At 40.2% G+C, this 13,428-nt stretch overlaps 1 protein-coding gene across 2 annotated transcripts; it reads left to right on the forward strand.

Annotated features, from left to right (window-relative positions):
* The first annotated feature begins 1,364 nt into the window (after nucleotides 1-1,364).
* On the forward strand, nucleotides 1,365-12,819 carry LOC144030870 (gap junction gamma-1 protein-like). 2 transcript variants are annotated; one of them, XR_013287381.1, is made up of 5 exons: nucleotides 1,365-1,615; nucleotides 8,009-8,281; nucleotides 8,571-9,480; nucleotides 11,594-11,665; nucleotides 11,786-12,819. XR_013287381.1 is itself a non-coding variant. In XM_077537517.1 (4 exons), the coding sequence occupies exons 2-4, from the start codon at nucleotides 8,042-8,044 to the stop codon at nucleotides 11,605-11,607; spliced, it is 1,164 nt and encodes a 387-aa protein (XP_077393643.1). In that variant the 5' UTR covers nucleotides 1,365-1,615; nucleotides 8,009-8,041; the 3' UTR covers nucleotides 11,608-12,819. The 2 variants fall into 2 exon arrangements, 1 of the variants encoding a protein (XP_077393643.1); XM_077537517.1 differs by having other exon boundaries at nucleotides 11,594-12,819.
* Nucleotides 12,820-13,428: the final 609 nt, after the last annotated feature.

Raw genomic sequence — 13,428 nt, forward strand, 5'->3', positions numbered from 1 at the left:
TTGCGCGTTCGCAACACGGACCGGAAATAAACTGATGTGCAAAATCACGCCCCGCCTCTTCCGTGGCATATATCCCATAGCACACAATATTCTGTTTGCGTTGAAAGATGAGTTCAAATGCTCAAAATGAGCTGGCACTGTCGGGGTTGTTTTTTTGGATAACGTGTGGCAGTAAAAGAGTTCTAATAACGCTGTCTATTCGTTGCAGTTTAGATTGGGTTAGGCCCATGTTGAATGTTTCAGAAACCGGAATTTAGACCTTACAGCCTTTAACTTAACTTTCACTACCAGCCATTTTAGAAAATTTCAAAATGTTCGCGATATTACGTTCAATAATTATATATAAGCCAAATCTACCAAATGACAGAATAGAACAGAATAATATTTGCCCCGTCCCATTCTTTTATAATTGACAGTAGAAAAATGTAGGTTTGCCAAACTACAGCCATTTCTCCAATGGACTCTGAAACTGTGTTTATTTCGTATAAAATGGGGCAATGATGTCATCTACCGGTGGTTTGGCATCAGTAAAGTTGTTTCCAAGTTTGACATTTACAGTGGAGCATAATCAGATTCTTCCCATCTGTCGCCACTCTGAAAAATTATAATTGACAAGTATACTTGTTACTGGGTGGCACGGTGGATGACTGGTTAGCACGTCCGCCTCCCAGTTCTGAGGACTCGGCTTCGAGCCCAGGCTCCGGCCTTCCTGGGTGGAGTTTGCATGTTCTCCCTGTGCCTGCGTGGGTCTTCTCTGGGTACTCCGGTCTCCTCCCACATTCCAAAGACATGCATGGCAGGTTAATTGGGCCGAATTGCCCCTAGGTGTGCTTGTGGGTGTGAATGGTTGTTCGTCTCTGTGTGCCCTGTGATTGGCTGGCAACCAGTTGAGGGTGTACCCTGCCATACTGCCCAAAGGCGGCTGAGATAGGCTCCAGCACCCCCCGCGACCCTTGTGAGGAATAAGCGGTCAAGAAAATGGATGGATGGACTTGGCACTGGGAGTGAATGAGTTAATTGACTGCACGTAAGTCAAGGTATAGTCACTCCCTCAACAATCCACGCACAAGTCGCTCTACACACTTGATTCCACAGTTTACAAGGGGCGCTGCAAAGCATGCTGGGAAGCAAAGCATGCTGAGCGATCGCCACTAAAATGCACGAGAAGATAAGACATACATGGAGGCATTTTAACTCGTTCACCAGTGGGTTAAATGGAGGGGGGGGGGGGGGGCATATAGAAAAAGGAGGTTAGTGTTGCATCAGGAGCAGTGAGGCAGCAGGCGAAGACGAGGGGGTGGGGTGCAGCAACAGCAGCAGCAGCAGCAGGAGGAGGAGGTGGAGGAGGAGCAGTAAAGGAGAAAAGGAGGGGGACACCCACCCTTGCAGGGCTCCACTCTTTTGTCTGTAGCCCGCCGAGTCCAACGCACACAAAAGCTTGACGCCGCAGCCGCACAAGGATCATACGAGCTCGATCGTCCACCTCGACAAGAAAACGCCACGAATGGCTTGAGCGGGGACTCCAGTGTGTTCTTTTTTTGTGGGCGATATTTTTTTTGTGTGTGTGTGTGAAAAGAAAGAAGAAAAGTCAGAACAGCGGCATCGCAATCACAAGGTAATTGTTTTACTACTTGGCGAGCAGCATCTCCGCAGCTTTAACGCAAACTTTTAAACCAAGCAGGACGTAATTAGTTTCCAAAAGCGACTTTTGAGCTCCGTACGAAAGCTAAAATAGTATTTTTTAAATTTTTATTTTTGTTCCCTCCGTTAACCTCTGATTACGTGGAAGAGGCAATTCGCGCGATGTCTGGCAAACCAAGCCAAACCAAACCAAAGCTTTAAACTAAATGTTTGCGTATTTTAAAAATTCGAATAAACGGTGTATTGTTTTAATGTTAAACATATTTACACGTAAAGTTGGTCAAATTAAAGTTTAAGTGTCTAAGTATGTGGCGTAAATTGTGACGAAAATGCGTAAATTGGGACCTTTTGTCCTCCATCATCCTCTCAACAATTCTTTACCGATTATATTTGTGTATTTTTAAAATTCGAATAACCAGTGTCTTGTTTTAGTGTTAAACATGTTTCAACGTAAAGTAAATTAAATTGAAGTTTAAGTGTCTAAGTATGTGGCGTAAAATGTGACGAAAATGCGTAAAGGGGGCACCCTTTGTCCTCCATCATCCTCTTAACAATTCTTAACCGATTTAGCTTAATTCCTAACTTTTGTCGTCATCCAAAATGAATTTTGTGGAATTGTCGAGTGAGGTAAAACACGTGGAACATCCAAATGGACCACGAGGAACATTCTGGGCTTCTCGTGTTCTGAGAAAATCGCGTTCCCACTCGTTCCATTTGCTAAGACGCATACAAAACTGTTTGTTTTTGCTTCAAGGAACATAAAATAGCGAATTGTGTGGACCATTTGTTTGGCTTCCAAAAAATGCAGGCCACCGCTGAGCCTCTCAGCCTGTGGAGGAATTCTTAACTCACATCCCAGATGTGGAAAGCCACATCAACATTTTTTTTCCCCCCTTCTCCCTTCCCTGTTTTCTTCGAGGTGTCCCGAAGTCATATTGGCTCAAGACATCATGAAATGTGTGGCAGTCTATTTTATTTTTATTTTAAATCTCTCTCCACTTTTGGTAGTCGTGAGTACAAGAACAATTGAAAGTTTTTATTTTGCCGTGACTGGCAGCTCGCCACCTAGCGTTATTTTGCCGTGAATCGCGCGAGAACTTGGTCAGTTGACGCCACGTTTGCCTACATTTGACCGTGAATGTTGCCGTGATGCAGTCGGATTTGCTCTGCGTGGTGTGTTTTCCACATATGAAATCCCTGATAAGTCTGCTCTGAGGGTTTGGTTAAGGTTAGGCTGGTAATACCAAAAACATTGCCGGTATCATGACAAAACAAATTGAAAACTCGATGAAAAGAGAGTGAGACATAAAGCGGGTGAAGCAAGTCATGAAGCACGCACAGCGAATGACTCACGGTGAAATAACAGATTTTTTAATAATCCATCAGTATGTCCATTTTTTTCTTCAGTTAATCAATGAATCTGGTAAAAAAAAAATAAAAAAATACCGAATGCACCCCAGTCAAAAGCAGATCACAGACAGATAGATACATAAAGCTTGACCGACTGCTAAATTGTAAAGCTTTTTTTTTTCTGTCTTACAGGCAGTGGTTCTCAAAAAATGCTTCGAGTACCACCCTCTAGATCACACGTGTCAAGATCCGGTCCTTGAGGGCCTGATTCCTGCATGTTGTCGAGGTTTCTTGACTCCAACACACGTGATTCAATGATCAGGATCATTATTGGACTGCTGCAAGAGCTTGCGGAAAGATGAATCATCTGTGTTGAACGTGGGGAGACCTCGAAAACATGCAGGACTCAGGCCCTTGAGGACCGGACTTTGATGCCACTGCTCTAGATGTTTGTGGCAAAAAACAACAATATTATAGGAGTGATTTCCTTACAGAAAAACAGACATCAGCAGATCAAGTTACTACAAGTATATGCTGAAGGAAAAAAAAATCGCTCTAGCCTCGTATCTCAGCTTGGATCTTTGTCGCCAAAGAACCACAACATCTGTGTCACGTGGTTGGTTTGAAACCTATGCTGAAGACTTTGCAAACTGCCGGATTACGTCCATTTGTACTTTTTTTCTTTTTTTTGCTATCTTAGATATTGCACAAATCTTGCAAACGTGACCATAAGTTTCAGGGTCTCCTCTCTGAAAAGGCAAAACGCTTGTTCAGCACTTGTTTGTGCCTGCGCGTGTAGCACAACGGAAACTTGCGCAGTTCCTCCCAAGTCTTGATTTGTCGAGGAATTTCTTTCTCACATGAAAATGTCACATTTCATACCTGGGGAAATGGGCCAGTACAAACAGTTGCTTCTCAGGCGGGAAGATGATGTACTGGAGCTGAAGTTGTTATTGAGTCACCTTTGCCGTATATGGTCGGCATTTCAACTTTCTGTTAATCGTGTTCAATCGGTTCAGACGGCAGCAATCTGTGCTCCACACTAAAGAAACTATCACAATGTTGTCATTGTACACTTTGTGCCGTTTTCCCCTTGGGCATGTAGCAAATCCCTGAGATTGAGCATCCAGGCTGCTGGGTTTACGTTTGCTACTTGGTAAAACCGGTTCAGTTAACTTGAGGTGCCGCTAGCATTTTATAAATGACTGCATCAAAATTTGGCAAGTAAAAGGTATGTGTAAGACGGCACAACCTGTTTGTGACTAAACATGAAAGGCTTTCTGTTGGCTCAAGTCATGTTTGCTAGCGATGTTTGATACCATTTTTTTTTGTAGACAGAATGGAGTATACTTATAACACTTTTATCCTCACCATGTGGTGTGATATACAGCACAAGTATTCACGTCTTACTGATACCACTAGTCTAGTGGTTCTTAACCTTGTTGGCCACCAGTTACTTATGCGCATTCACCGAATTCTTCATTGAAATAAATCAAAATAGGATTTCTTTCAAATTCAAGACTTGAGTATAGCGGTTTACTGGCGAACAAAATGAACAGGAAGAGTAGCGTTTTCATCCAATATGGCTCTCAGTGGGCAGCAGTTAAAAACGACAACAGCAGAGGCCCCAAAATAGAACCCTGTTGAACACCATACGTAACGTTATAGGCTACATCTTTAACATTGCACGTATTCGTCTCACCACTTTTTGTTTTGTTTTTTTTATTTTTAGCCTGTGTTGAACCCGGGTTAATTAAGAACCACTGACTTAAAACTGATGTCCTAATTAAATATTTACATGATATCAATTTTAATATGCTTATAAGAATTTCTTAACCATTTACTGGACACCACATTGTTGATATCATAATAAAGTTCATTTCTATTTATTGGCTCAGCGATGTTGTTTATGTCATTTAGTTTTTGGGAGTGTTAAGTTTGTCAACAAAAACTAAACAAAAATAATTTCATCGACACACATTTTTCACCGCACTAAAACTAGACTAGACTAAAACCCTCATTAATACACAATAACTGGGACTAAATCAAGTTGTTTTTCATCAAAAAGATGAGAAAATTTTATGTAAAATAGATTCAGATCGGAAAAGGTTCAATATAAACTGCTGACAAAAAATATACAGCGGTAAAATGGTTGTCCTGACTAAAATATTGACAGTTTTTGTTGACTAAAACCGGACGAACAAAATGTTTCCTTGGGCTAAAATAAAGACTAAAATGCTCGATTTATAGTCGACTAAAAATGGACTAAATAAAAATGGGATGAGGTTGACTAACTGTGATTAAAAACTAACAAGCGTGACTGAAATTGGAGTAGAACTGAGACTAAATTAAAAAATGGCAGACAAAATTAACACTAGTTGTTCCTTGGTAGTGAGCAGTGCAACGTCCGGATTGGCGAGACCCAACAGCTTAGTTTCGACAAATGTATGGCAGCACCTCAGAGCACCTTCTTCGGTTCATTTGCATGCCAGAAATGAAAGGGACATTCTTTTCTTTTCAAAATTTTCCAAATTCTGGATAGGCAAGGTTTGAAAGAGGTGTGAAAAAGGGTGTCAAACGATGAAAAGACCCCCCTGTGAAACAGAGGTGGAGGATTCTCATGCAATTATAACGACAATACACAGAAACTCCCACGCCCGCTCCAGGGATTGTTTGGTTCCAAGGGAAGAGTGGCAGGCCACGTAACAAGTTAGTTTTGTATGTAGGACAGTTGTTCACTAGTAGTATTAATTTTGACTGCCATTTTTATATTTTGTTTTAGTCGAATTTCAGTCACTCTTGTTAGTCTTTATCACAGTTAGTCAACCTCATCCCATTTTAATTTAGTCCATTTTTAGTCGACTATAAATCCAGCATTTTAGTTGTTTTAGTCCAAGAAAACGTAATTTTACTTGTCTAGTTTTAGTCAACAAAACCTGTCAACGTTGTAGTCAGGACAACCATTTTACTCCTGTATATGTTTTTTTGTCAGCAGATTATATTGAACCTTTTCCTGAAACTATTTCACCAAAAATTTTCTCAGCTTTTTGATGAAAAACAACTTGACACACGATTACACTGGCTACTATGGCTCCATGCTATGAGCTAGTAAGTTAGCTAGCAGTCACATTAACATTATTGTTGTACCGTTATAGCCGTTGGATTAATGTTAAGTATATATATTTTTTTAACCTTTCACCATGAATCCACCTCCTGTCTGTCCCGTGTGTTTTTGCTGTCACATGACAGTGTCGCAGACGTGACAGATTAGCAGAGATAAGATTAAAAAAAAAAACCAAAACAAACATCAAATAATTTTCATCTTGTTTTTGTTCATGAACTAAAATGTCCACAGATTTTACTCCAGTTTTTATTAAGTGAAGGACATTCTCGTCTCGTCTTAGTTAGTCGACAAAAAGACATACTCATTTTGTCCCAGTTATTGTTTATTAATGAGGGTTTTAGTCGAGTCTAGTCTAGTTTTAGTCTGGTGGAATATGTGTGTTGACAAAATTTATTTTTGTTTAGTTTTTGTGGGCGAAAATTTAAACTATTCACCACCAGTCACGCCAATCTTGATGACTGATAATCAGGGTTGATAGCTGATAAAAAAAATATACAGCTGAAGTGACATTTGCTCAATATTCCTACACATTAAGGGATGAATGCGCATGATTTTCCGTAGCCATTCATTATACCTTTAGTGTATTTCCATCCAAAACAGACTCCTTAGCGATTGGCTGCAATGTTGAATGCCAACTCTCCTTTGCGCTTTTCCAATTGCTGTATCAAAGCAGTTATGACTGTGCATAATGTGTTTTATTCTTGGCCACAATAACAATCCTTCCTTGTCACTAGTGCAGTGACTTACAGTAGATGCTAATTACTCAGTGCAAGTTATGAGGTTGGTCACAGATGGCGTCAAACCACAAGATTTCCTCTTTGCTAATTTATTCATTGACTATTTTAACAATCTGCTTCCTGCGGTCAGTTGGCAGCCTCGGGACAATTAAATTCCAAATTCCAAGAGTAATGAGTGATTCAAATGATGGCTGATGCAAGATTACAAAAACAAAAAAAACACTGCACACGTGAGAGATGTTGGAAGGCAAAAAGTGCAATGACTCCCCCTGGTGGCAATGACTGAAAACAGTGGAGCCAGGTCTGGCTTGCTCTCAGTATTTTATTTGATTTTTTTGCTGCAGATTAAAATTTCCTGTCACAGTACAGAATTTGTGTAAATGCTGAAAGCATTCACACATTATTCTACCTTTTTATTATTATTTTTTAATTTAGCCCCATTTTCGTCCTTCAACTACTTATATAATTCTCAACTGATTCAAACCATTCCAACTTCAACATGTTCCAAAAATCCACACGTCACAGGCTATTAGTTATCTCATTCCAAACAGTCAAAGTTTCTCCACAAGTGAATATTTTTCACTCCAAAAATCTCCATTCATTTCCAAAGAGACATTCAACAATTCACTCCCATTTGAACTTCAATATGTTAAGCTCATTCAATTCACTTTGGGATCAATTTTCAACATTTTTCCAATCCCCACATCGCAAAAATTTCACATATTAACGAAATAATATTGCACTTTTTTTTTGTTTTTCTTTTTTAAATCAACAAAATTCCTCACATTTTGAGGGCAGGGGTCGGGCTATGCGGTACGGTTTAGGGTTAGGGCTTGTATCATTCTTATTCAAAATTCAGCCAGTTCAATATCATTTCACATCAATGCCACATTAATGCCATTCAACATAATTCTGTATTTTTCAACATTCCATCTTATTCAATGTTTCTATATTTTTTTCAGCCACCATTTCAGCGTTCACACAGTTTCTCCAGAAATTGCTTCATCTAGTTGCAAAATATTTTGTGGGGCATCAGTGAATCACTGATTTAATCCAAAACTCATGTTGGGATCACATTTTGGTCATTTGACTTTCCAGTGAACGACATTTTTGGGCAAAGGTGAAAAACTGAAGCCTATTTGTTGTTGTTTTTCAGATCTGAGCAGATCGTGGCGACCGGACCGGCAAGATGAGCTGGAGTTTCCTCACGCGTCTCCTGGACGAGATCTCCAACCACTCCACGTTCGTGGGCAAGATCTGGCTGACGCTGCTGATCGTCTTCCGGATCGTTCTGACGGCGGTGGGTGGCGAGTCCATCTACTACGACGAGCAGAGCAAGTTTGTGTGCAACACGCAGCAGCCTGGCTGTGAGAACGTGTGCTACGACGCCTTCGCTCCGCTCTCGCACATCCGCTTCTGGGTCTTCCAGGTAGTGTTCATTTTATTCGCAATTTTAAAATTAGTTCTAGTCCAGTTTCAGTTCCGCTTCGTAGTTTTTATCATAGTTAGTCAACCTTATCCTGATTTTTGTTTACTCTTATCTTTGGGAGCATGTTAATATTTAAAATAAAACTTATTTATACATTTTTGGGAGCAAATGAGTAAATTAGGGTTTTGCAGTCTAGTCTAAGTCCGGTGAAAAATGCGTGTTGACAAAATAATTTTGTGATTTTTTTATTTATTTATTTTTTTTGACGAAATGAACACTATACTTCCAGGTGATCATGATCACCACACCCACCATCATGTACCTGGGCTTCGCCATGCACAAGATCGCCCGCATGGACGACGCCGACTACCGGCCTCGGCCCCGCAAGCGCATGCCCATCGTGAGCCGGGGCGCCAACCGCGACTACGAGGAGGCGGAGGACAACGGTGAGGAGGACCCCATGATCCTGGAGGAGATCGAGCCGGAGAAGGACAACAAGGAGGCGGACGACGAGAAGCCGAGCAATAAGCACGACGGGCGGCGGCGCATCAAGCGCGATGGCCTAATGAAGGTGTACATCTTCCAGCTGCTGTCGCGCGCCATCTTCGAGGCGTCCTTCCTCTTCGGCCAGTACGTGCTGTACGGCCTGGAGGTGGCGCCGTCCTACGTCTGCACCCGCTCGCCTTGCCCGCACACGGTGGACTGCTTCGTCTCGCGCCCCACCGAGAAGACCATCTTCCTGCTCATCATGTACGCCGTCAGCGCCTTGTGCTTGCTTTTCACCGTCCTGGAGATCCTTCACCTCGGCGTCAGCGGCATCCGCGACTGCTTTTGCAGACCGCGCACGCCGCCGCGACGACACTCTGCGCCGGCCAGCCAGAGGTCCTCCATCTCCCGGCAGCCCTCGGCGCCTCCAGGCTACCACACGGCGCTCAAGAAGGACCCGTCGGGGAAACTGGGCTTCCGGGATAACCTGGCCGACTCGGGACGCGAGTCGTTCGGCGACGAGGCGTCGTCGCGGGAGCTGGAGAGGTTGCGCCGGCACCTGAAGCTGGCTCAGCAGCACCTGGACATGGCCTACCACAGCGAGGAGCTGAGCCCGTCGCGTAGCAGCAGCCCCGAGTCCAACGGGACGACAGCGGCCGAGCAGAACCGGCTCAACTTTGCCCAGGAGAAGCAGACCGGTGCCTCCGATAAAGGTACGGTTTCACGACTCAAACCCAACCCCCATGTGGAAATCTGTTTGGCACTAAAATGTAGGGGTGGGAACCTCACTGTACGATATGCGATACAAGGCTCACGAAAATTTTTATCTCACGATATGACAAAACCACGATTATCTATATATTGCTCGGGGAATAAATCCTCAATCTATGATGATGATGATGATGATAATAAAAATAAAAAAAATAAATAATTCACATTATTTTAATAATAATAATAATAATATATATATATATATATAATTAGACTAAGTGCAATTTTGTAGAAATTGCGTGGGAATGCTAATAGCTGAATGCTTATGAGGTAAACTGAAAGATAAAATATGTGAAAATTACAAAGCTTTAATTGAAGTTAAAAGATAAATGAATAAGAAGAAAACTTGAATTGCAATGTGTCTAAAGTGGGATTTAATCATTTTAGAGAAATTATAAACCATTTCCTGAAACGATAGTCAGTTGGTATCAAACCATCAAATGTACTAAAATGTGGTCCAAGCGGGGTTTGAACCCAGGTTCTCCATGGGGGTAGAAATTGTTCTGACGACTGAGCGAACTTGCCTTGTTCAAATTCATGGCTAATGGCATATTTATTTTAAAAATAGCCATCTAATGAAAGCCAACTTCTATTTTATAATTTCAGTGAAATTGTAATGCATTTCCTATTATGGTAGTCATTTTGTATACAGTTACATCACGCAGCATAATTGCCATGGATACATTTGCAATGTACAGTCAGAGGTGGGATTCAAACCTGGGACCTCCTGGTTACTGGGCAATGCACTTAACCAAGCTCGCCACTGAGCAGTGACAGAGAGCTGGTAATGATGATCAGTTGTATGTATGGAAGTGGGTGTGGAAAGTTGAACTTAGAAAAAGTTCAATGTCAGTCCCATTGAAAATTAATGGCGGGAAAAGTTGATATTTAACGTTAAATTGTGCGAGTACTGTAAGTAATGTGGAATCAGATGATATATATATATATATATATATATATATATATATATATATATATATATATATATATATATATATAGGTGTAAATTGGAAGTATTATGTGGGAGTTGTTTCTCTGCAAATAAGTGAAGAGAATAAAAATCCGAATAACGTGGGCTGCTTTCAGCATTCCCACAATAAAAAAAATAAAATAAAAAAAAGAAAAAAGAAAAAATTGTCTTCTCCCCACAAAGTGTAATTTTAGTCGCCTAAATAGACAGTTTAGTCTATTTTCCTTCAGCATACTTTTTCTTTTATACAGAAAAAAGAACACATTTATTTGTAACTGTAGTTCAACATGCAAGACACATTTGATACGATGTCTTATTTGTTTCAATGAAACATGTTGAACTGACAAATAATAATATAACTTATAAAGTGCATAATTGCCTGAGATTAATTTTACAGCTGCACAATCAAAAAATAAATAAATAAATAAATTACATGAAATAAAATGCAGTGAACACTGAACAGTTTCTGAGTTCTTTTCTCCAACCCACGTTTCATTCCTTCTAATTGGATTATGTCAATTTTCGTCACTGTTGTTTTCATTTTCGTTTCAGTCATTGATGAAATTGTTAGTCAATTTTAGTTATCATTATAGTCACAGTGAATGGCTTCTAGTTTTAGTTTTCGTTAAATTTTTGTCTGGGGGAAAAAAAATTCTTGACAAATTTTTCGTCTATGAAATTATGCAACCTCTGACCTGAATCTATCTTAAAGCAATGGTAGTTATAAAAAACGGCCAGCAGGTGGCAGCAGAGTATAAGAGATCAACCAGGACGTTGCTGCAACAAGCTCGTTTGCCCAATGTTTTCACCAGGAATGTGAATAGCAATGAAACTTCGCCATATTCTAATGCTAATTGCTGAAAAACAGAAACAGATATAAATATCCTATTTTTTTTTTCCTGATGAAAGAAGAGACTAATCTTTCTTTTGCTAGGTTCCATGTTTTTATAGAAACAGAACACAATATTCCGTGGGCCTAGCAAAATCAGTCAAAATTCAGTCAAACAAGGGGGTTGTTTCAGTGAAAATGGCTGCGAGTCAATGAGTTAATTTCAAAAATACACAACTGCTGTCTGTCCTTCCAGGTATGCGTGCGTAAGCTGCAGTCATCACCAATTCAGCCGACATCGGGAAAACGGAGCTGACATCCGGAATCGGTGATTGGACATGAAGGAAAACCAACCTCAATTAGAATGTGTGTTTGTCTGTTTGCCTGTCCAAATGAGAAGTGGTGACTTTTTTTTCTTTTTCTTTTTTTTTTCTTTGTCCCGCTTGAGGCATCTGAAGTCAGCCCCGAGCAATCATCAGTGTTACGGCCGGTCCAAGGTCCAAAAAAAGGAGGTGGTGGTCTCAACCTGACATTACTTGAGACAAAAGAAAAAAGAAGATCCAAAGTGCTTTTTTATTTTTATTTTTATTTTTATTTTTTTTAAACGATAAACGGTTACCATGTACGTCTCCCTCAGGGCAGCTATTTTTCCACTTTTTTTCTTACACATAAATATATATATCTTTCTTATACGAGACTTAGAGCTAGTTTAAGAGTTGGAACTGTGGGAAGTTCGGTCAAATGCATCTCGGCTTTAGAACTGGAATTTCACTTTGTGTGTTTTTTTTTTTTTCGTAAGGGGAGGTGATTAAAAACCAGGATTAGCGTGAACGATGAGGAAAAGCTTAATGGATGAGGCACCTGGCTTTAAAAAGAAAGGTACTGGACGACTGGTCGCAAAGTGTGTTTTGATACTTTTATGTTTTTGTTTTCTTGGCAATGTTGCACCAGCTTTTGCAAACACTCTGGAGGTGCCTCCGTCCAAAGACATAAACCTGGATAATGCTTGAAAAACATGGAACTCTTTATTTTTTATCTATAGACTCGTCAAAAAAGGCGCATTTTTTTTTTTTTTAATATGTGTATATATAAATCACTGCTGTCTTAGCTCCTCCCCCAATGCCTGATTGAATCTCTGGGATGGGGCACATTTTGACAACTTTTGTGGTACAATTTACTTCATTTTTGTTTTAATTTGCTTCTTCCTTTTTTATAAAAACGGTACTCATAGCACACATTGATTTGTTTAGTAAAAAAGGGATATTTGTTTCAATGTTGCTGAATGATGCAATCATATCAAATGTGAAACCAATGCCTTTTTGTTTTGTATGTGAAGTACAGACCCACTCAGTGCCATTTTGTGCCGACACAAATACAGTCATCTCAATTTATTTTTTAGAACGATGCTTTTTGTAAGTTTTTATACCTTTTTTGTAATGATAGTTTTTTTGTGGTTGGTTTATAAAATAAAATATTTACAAAAAACTCGTTTAAGTGGCTTTATTTCACAATTGGATGTGTACCTTTTTTTTATTTTTTTTTATTTTTTTAAGAGGCCTCAACATATGCCTGAAAATGCAGCAATGCAATATTTGCAAATGTGTGTAGCTTGGAGGAAGCTAAAAAATAATGAAGGCCACTGATTGACACGAATTTGTCTCACAACATTCTGTATGAAAAAGACTGAACGGGAAGTGAGCCGCTTTGGCTTGACATGATCCTTTTAATAATACCGTTTTTTTTAAATAAAATAATAGGGCCTAATAATTAACAAATCGGCCCCGGACGTCAAACACCCATTACATTTTTACAAAATACTGTAAAACAAAACGTTCTGTTAGTGGGTTTAACCCCGCCACAATGAAAGCAGGTGCTTCCGGCCTGGATACAGCAGCCAATCATATGCAGCGAGGTTGACGCAGCAGCCAATCATGTTTAATCAGAACGTGTCCTACCTAGAAATTAATTATGCTGCCTTCATGTGGTATCGTAATTATGGTAAATACCACATGTCGAGTAGAAAATAGCACGTAAATGCGCCCTCATGTCGTATTTTCTACTGGAGAACTGGGAATTTATTTTGATACCCGA

The sequence above is a fragment of the Festucalex cinctus genome, chromosome 11, assembly GCF_051991245.1.
Source record: "Festucalex cinctus isolate MCC-2025b chromosome 11, RoL_Fcin_1.0, whole genome shotgun sequence".
Taxonomy (NCBI): domain Eukaryota; kingdom Metazoa; phylum Chordata; class Actinopteri; order Syngnathiformes; family Syngnathidae; genus Festucalex; species Festucalex cinctus.

Coding starts and splice junctions, on each gene's coding strand:
- LOC144030870 (XM_077537517.1), top strand. CDS start 8,042: ATGAGCTGGAGTTTCCTCACGCGTCTCCTGGACGAGATCTCCAACCAC. Junction 8,282..8,570: donor TCCGCTTCTGGGTCTTCCAG/GTAGTGTTCATT, acceptor CTATACTTCCAG/GTGATCATGATCACCACACC.